A 2,649-nucleotide genomic window follows, 5' to 3' on the forward strand; every position below is an offset into this window, starting at 1 on the left:
AAGCTGTAAAATATGTTAGGGCAATCTAGGCGTCAATCGTACGCCCGAGTCTGCAAGAAAAGCCTTGAGAAAGCGTGCGAATTCTCGCCAGCCGCTATTGAGCTTTTAGCCCCATGTAATTATTACAAATACGATTTGACACAAGCAAAAGGAATTGCGACTTTTGATGCAAACGATACCCTGTGCTTTTCTTTTCTTAACCGTGTGTGCTAGCTGTGCAAGGGCGGGGGGTTGAAGGGGAAGAGGAAGAGAAGGCATACGTCCACAGGCTCTGTGGATGAGAAGGGAGCTGCTGATGCGAAGGGCAGGAAGCCCACCAAAAACACGGAGAGAGAGAGAGTGTGTGTGTGTGTGAAGGATAGAGAGAGAGTGTGTGTGTGTGTGTGAAGGAGAGAGAGTGTGTGAATGTGTGTGTGTGTGTGTGCGTGTGTGAGAGAGAGGAGAGAGTGTGGGTGTGTGGAGAGAGAGAGAGTGAGTGAATGAGCGAGTGTCTGTGAGAGAGTGTACACAGTGTATGTGAGAGAGAGGATAGAGAGAGAGTGAGTGTGTGTGTGAGAGAGAGGATAGAGAGAGAGAGCGTGTGTGTCTGAGTGAGAGATCAGCGGAACAGCAAGTGAGAGAGTGTGTAAGCGTGTTTGAGAGCGAGAGAGCGCGCAATGCAAGGTGGCAGCTGGCGGTTGGCGACAAGTGGCAAGCTGCTATTGGTGGAGAGATTCAGCTCTGCTGCTGCAGTTTCATCGCCATCTTCTGCCGCTGTCGTTGTTGCTGCCGCCGCCGCCGGTCACTCCAATGGGGGCGGGGGCTCGCTGGGGATGCTGTTCGTGGTGCTGGTGATAATCGTAGTGCTGGGAGCGCTGGCAGGACTGCTCGCCCGCGTCTGCGCAGGCCGCCACGTGGCGGGCAGCCTGGAGTACGACTTCGAAGGCTGGGTGGAGAAGAGGTGCGCCACATGCATTGACGGCTCCTTGCCCCCGCCCCCGCTCCCGCCCGCTCCTCCCCCCTTCCCCCCTTCCGTACTGTCAGCTGGCGGTGGCGACACCGCCCCGGCGAGGCCACCCACCCCAATACCAACACCTGCAACGCCGGCGCCACCACCACCACCACCTCCTCCTCCAGCAGGTCCACCACCCGAGGTTGTTCAACCAGCAGCTGTTGCACCGCCGCCTGGCAGTGGCGGTCCTGGTGGAGGCACTTCTAGCACTAGTGGCAACACATCTAGTGGTGGCAGCGGCGGCAGTGGTGGAGGAGGAAAGAAGAAGAAAAAGAAAGGCGGCGGCGGCGGGAGTGGTGCTACACCTCATGTCGTTATCGCTGCCCCCTCATAGCCCCTCTATGGCTCCCCTTATTAAACACACCATGGTTCCTCATATCTCCTCCAACTCTTCCACACCAAAACACTGCCTGAACGTTACTATCACTCATATAGCATTGTGCAGCTCCCAACTCATGGCTCTTCTTGGTAGAGAGTAACGAACGTGAGCCATTACAACTCACTACTCCTAATAGGAAAAACCTTAGGACCTGTGGATCATTAGCTCATGATGATAGAGACTTGAGAACATAACTACTTGAACCTCTCGGTACAAACGGAAGAGCATATAGCGTGGTGCAATTCATACAAGCTCCTCTTGATAGAGGTTGCTCTTTTGTCAAGCTACTCAATAAGATGACACAAGTCCAAGGTGAGAGGGATCAACTCAATGTTCTATACATAGGAAGTGTTAAATAACTACTTTTAGCTTCTATGTAATGAAAATACATACTTACATCATCAATTCTATCAACATGCCACAATGATGTTTTGTCGAGCTCTTAACCCATTATTTGGATATTTAGTCTAACTATCCTAACTACATTTCTCATTAGCACTGAAAATACCAATATTTTAGGTCTAAAAAGCATTCTTATATGTTTTTTTTCCTGGAACTCTATGCACAACAAATACACGAACTTGTTTCACCCTAATGTTTTCAATGGTTAATTTGATGAGCCACTAGCACATTTTTTTGTTATAAAACAAAAGGGCTTCTTATTTATGTCCAAGCCTTTTAACATGTTCATAGTCATAACACGGTACATCAATTTTATAAGACAACTTTTAATTGAAGGAATATGCATGAAGCAGAAGACATATCTGTTTTTATGTGGGTAAAATGTATGTGAGTTATTATCTTAAATGTCAACTCTTGGGGAGTCCACCTTATCCAACATGTAAGATACCACTTGAGTTCAAAAGAAAGGGTATCATATTTAGTAAAATTTATAGGATTATATTTATAAAAGAGTTTTTTAATTTTTTTTCTAAAAAAAACGTAAGTTTAGTAAAGTAAAAGGGGCCACTTTAACGCCTTATATCATGTAAAGAAAATGTATATCTTAATATCCTTGGAATACACATTATATAAGTGATTTCTTATAGGTAGACCCCCCCCAGGTTTCAACTTTATTTGCTCAACATCTCTCAACTTATATTGCCATTTTTTCAAAATGTTGGTTTGGCCAACCTTTATAGCTTGTTTTGTTCAAAGCTCAAATATGGTCAATTATTGTGATAACTAGAAATCATGTTGGTTTGGCCAACCTCTCTTTGCTTGTTTTGTTCAAAGCTGAATGGTCAATAATTGTGATGATTGGAAAACATTAGAGCGT

The 2,649-nt window shown here is 46.0% G+C and overlaps 1 protein-coding gene across 1 annotated transcript; it reads left to right on the forward strand.

Annotated features, from left to right (window-relative positions):
- Positions 1-228: 228 nt before the first annotated feature.
- LOC148030128 (uncharacterized) lies at positions 229-1,989 on the forward strand. The gene has a single exon (XM_087687204.1). It carries the CDS (start codon positions 657-659, stop codon positions 1,323-1,325), a length of 669 nt encoding a protein of 222 aa, XP_087543330.1. The 5' UTR covers positions 229-656; the 3' UTR covers positions 1,326-1,989.
- Positions 1,990-2,649: the final 660 nt, after the last annotated feature.

Source organism: Lygodium microphyllum, chromosome 10, assembly GCF_053477565.2.
Source record: "Lygodium microphyllum isolate KBCC chromosome 10, Lygodium_microphyllum_v1.1.10, whole genome shotgun sequence".
Classification (NCBI taxonomy): Eukaryota; Viridiplantae; Streptophyta; class Polypodiopsida; order Schizaeales; family Lygodiaceae; genus Lygodium; species Lygodium microphyllum.

What these genes read in the sequence shown, in the direction of transcription:
- LOC148030128 (XM_087687204.1), top strand. Translation starts at nt 657, where the DNA reads ATGCAAGGTGGCAGCTGGCGGTTGGCGACAAGTGGCAAGCTGCTATTG.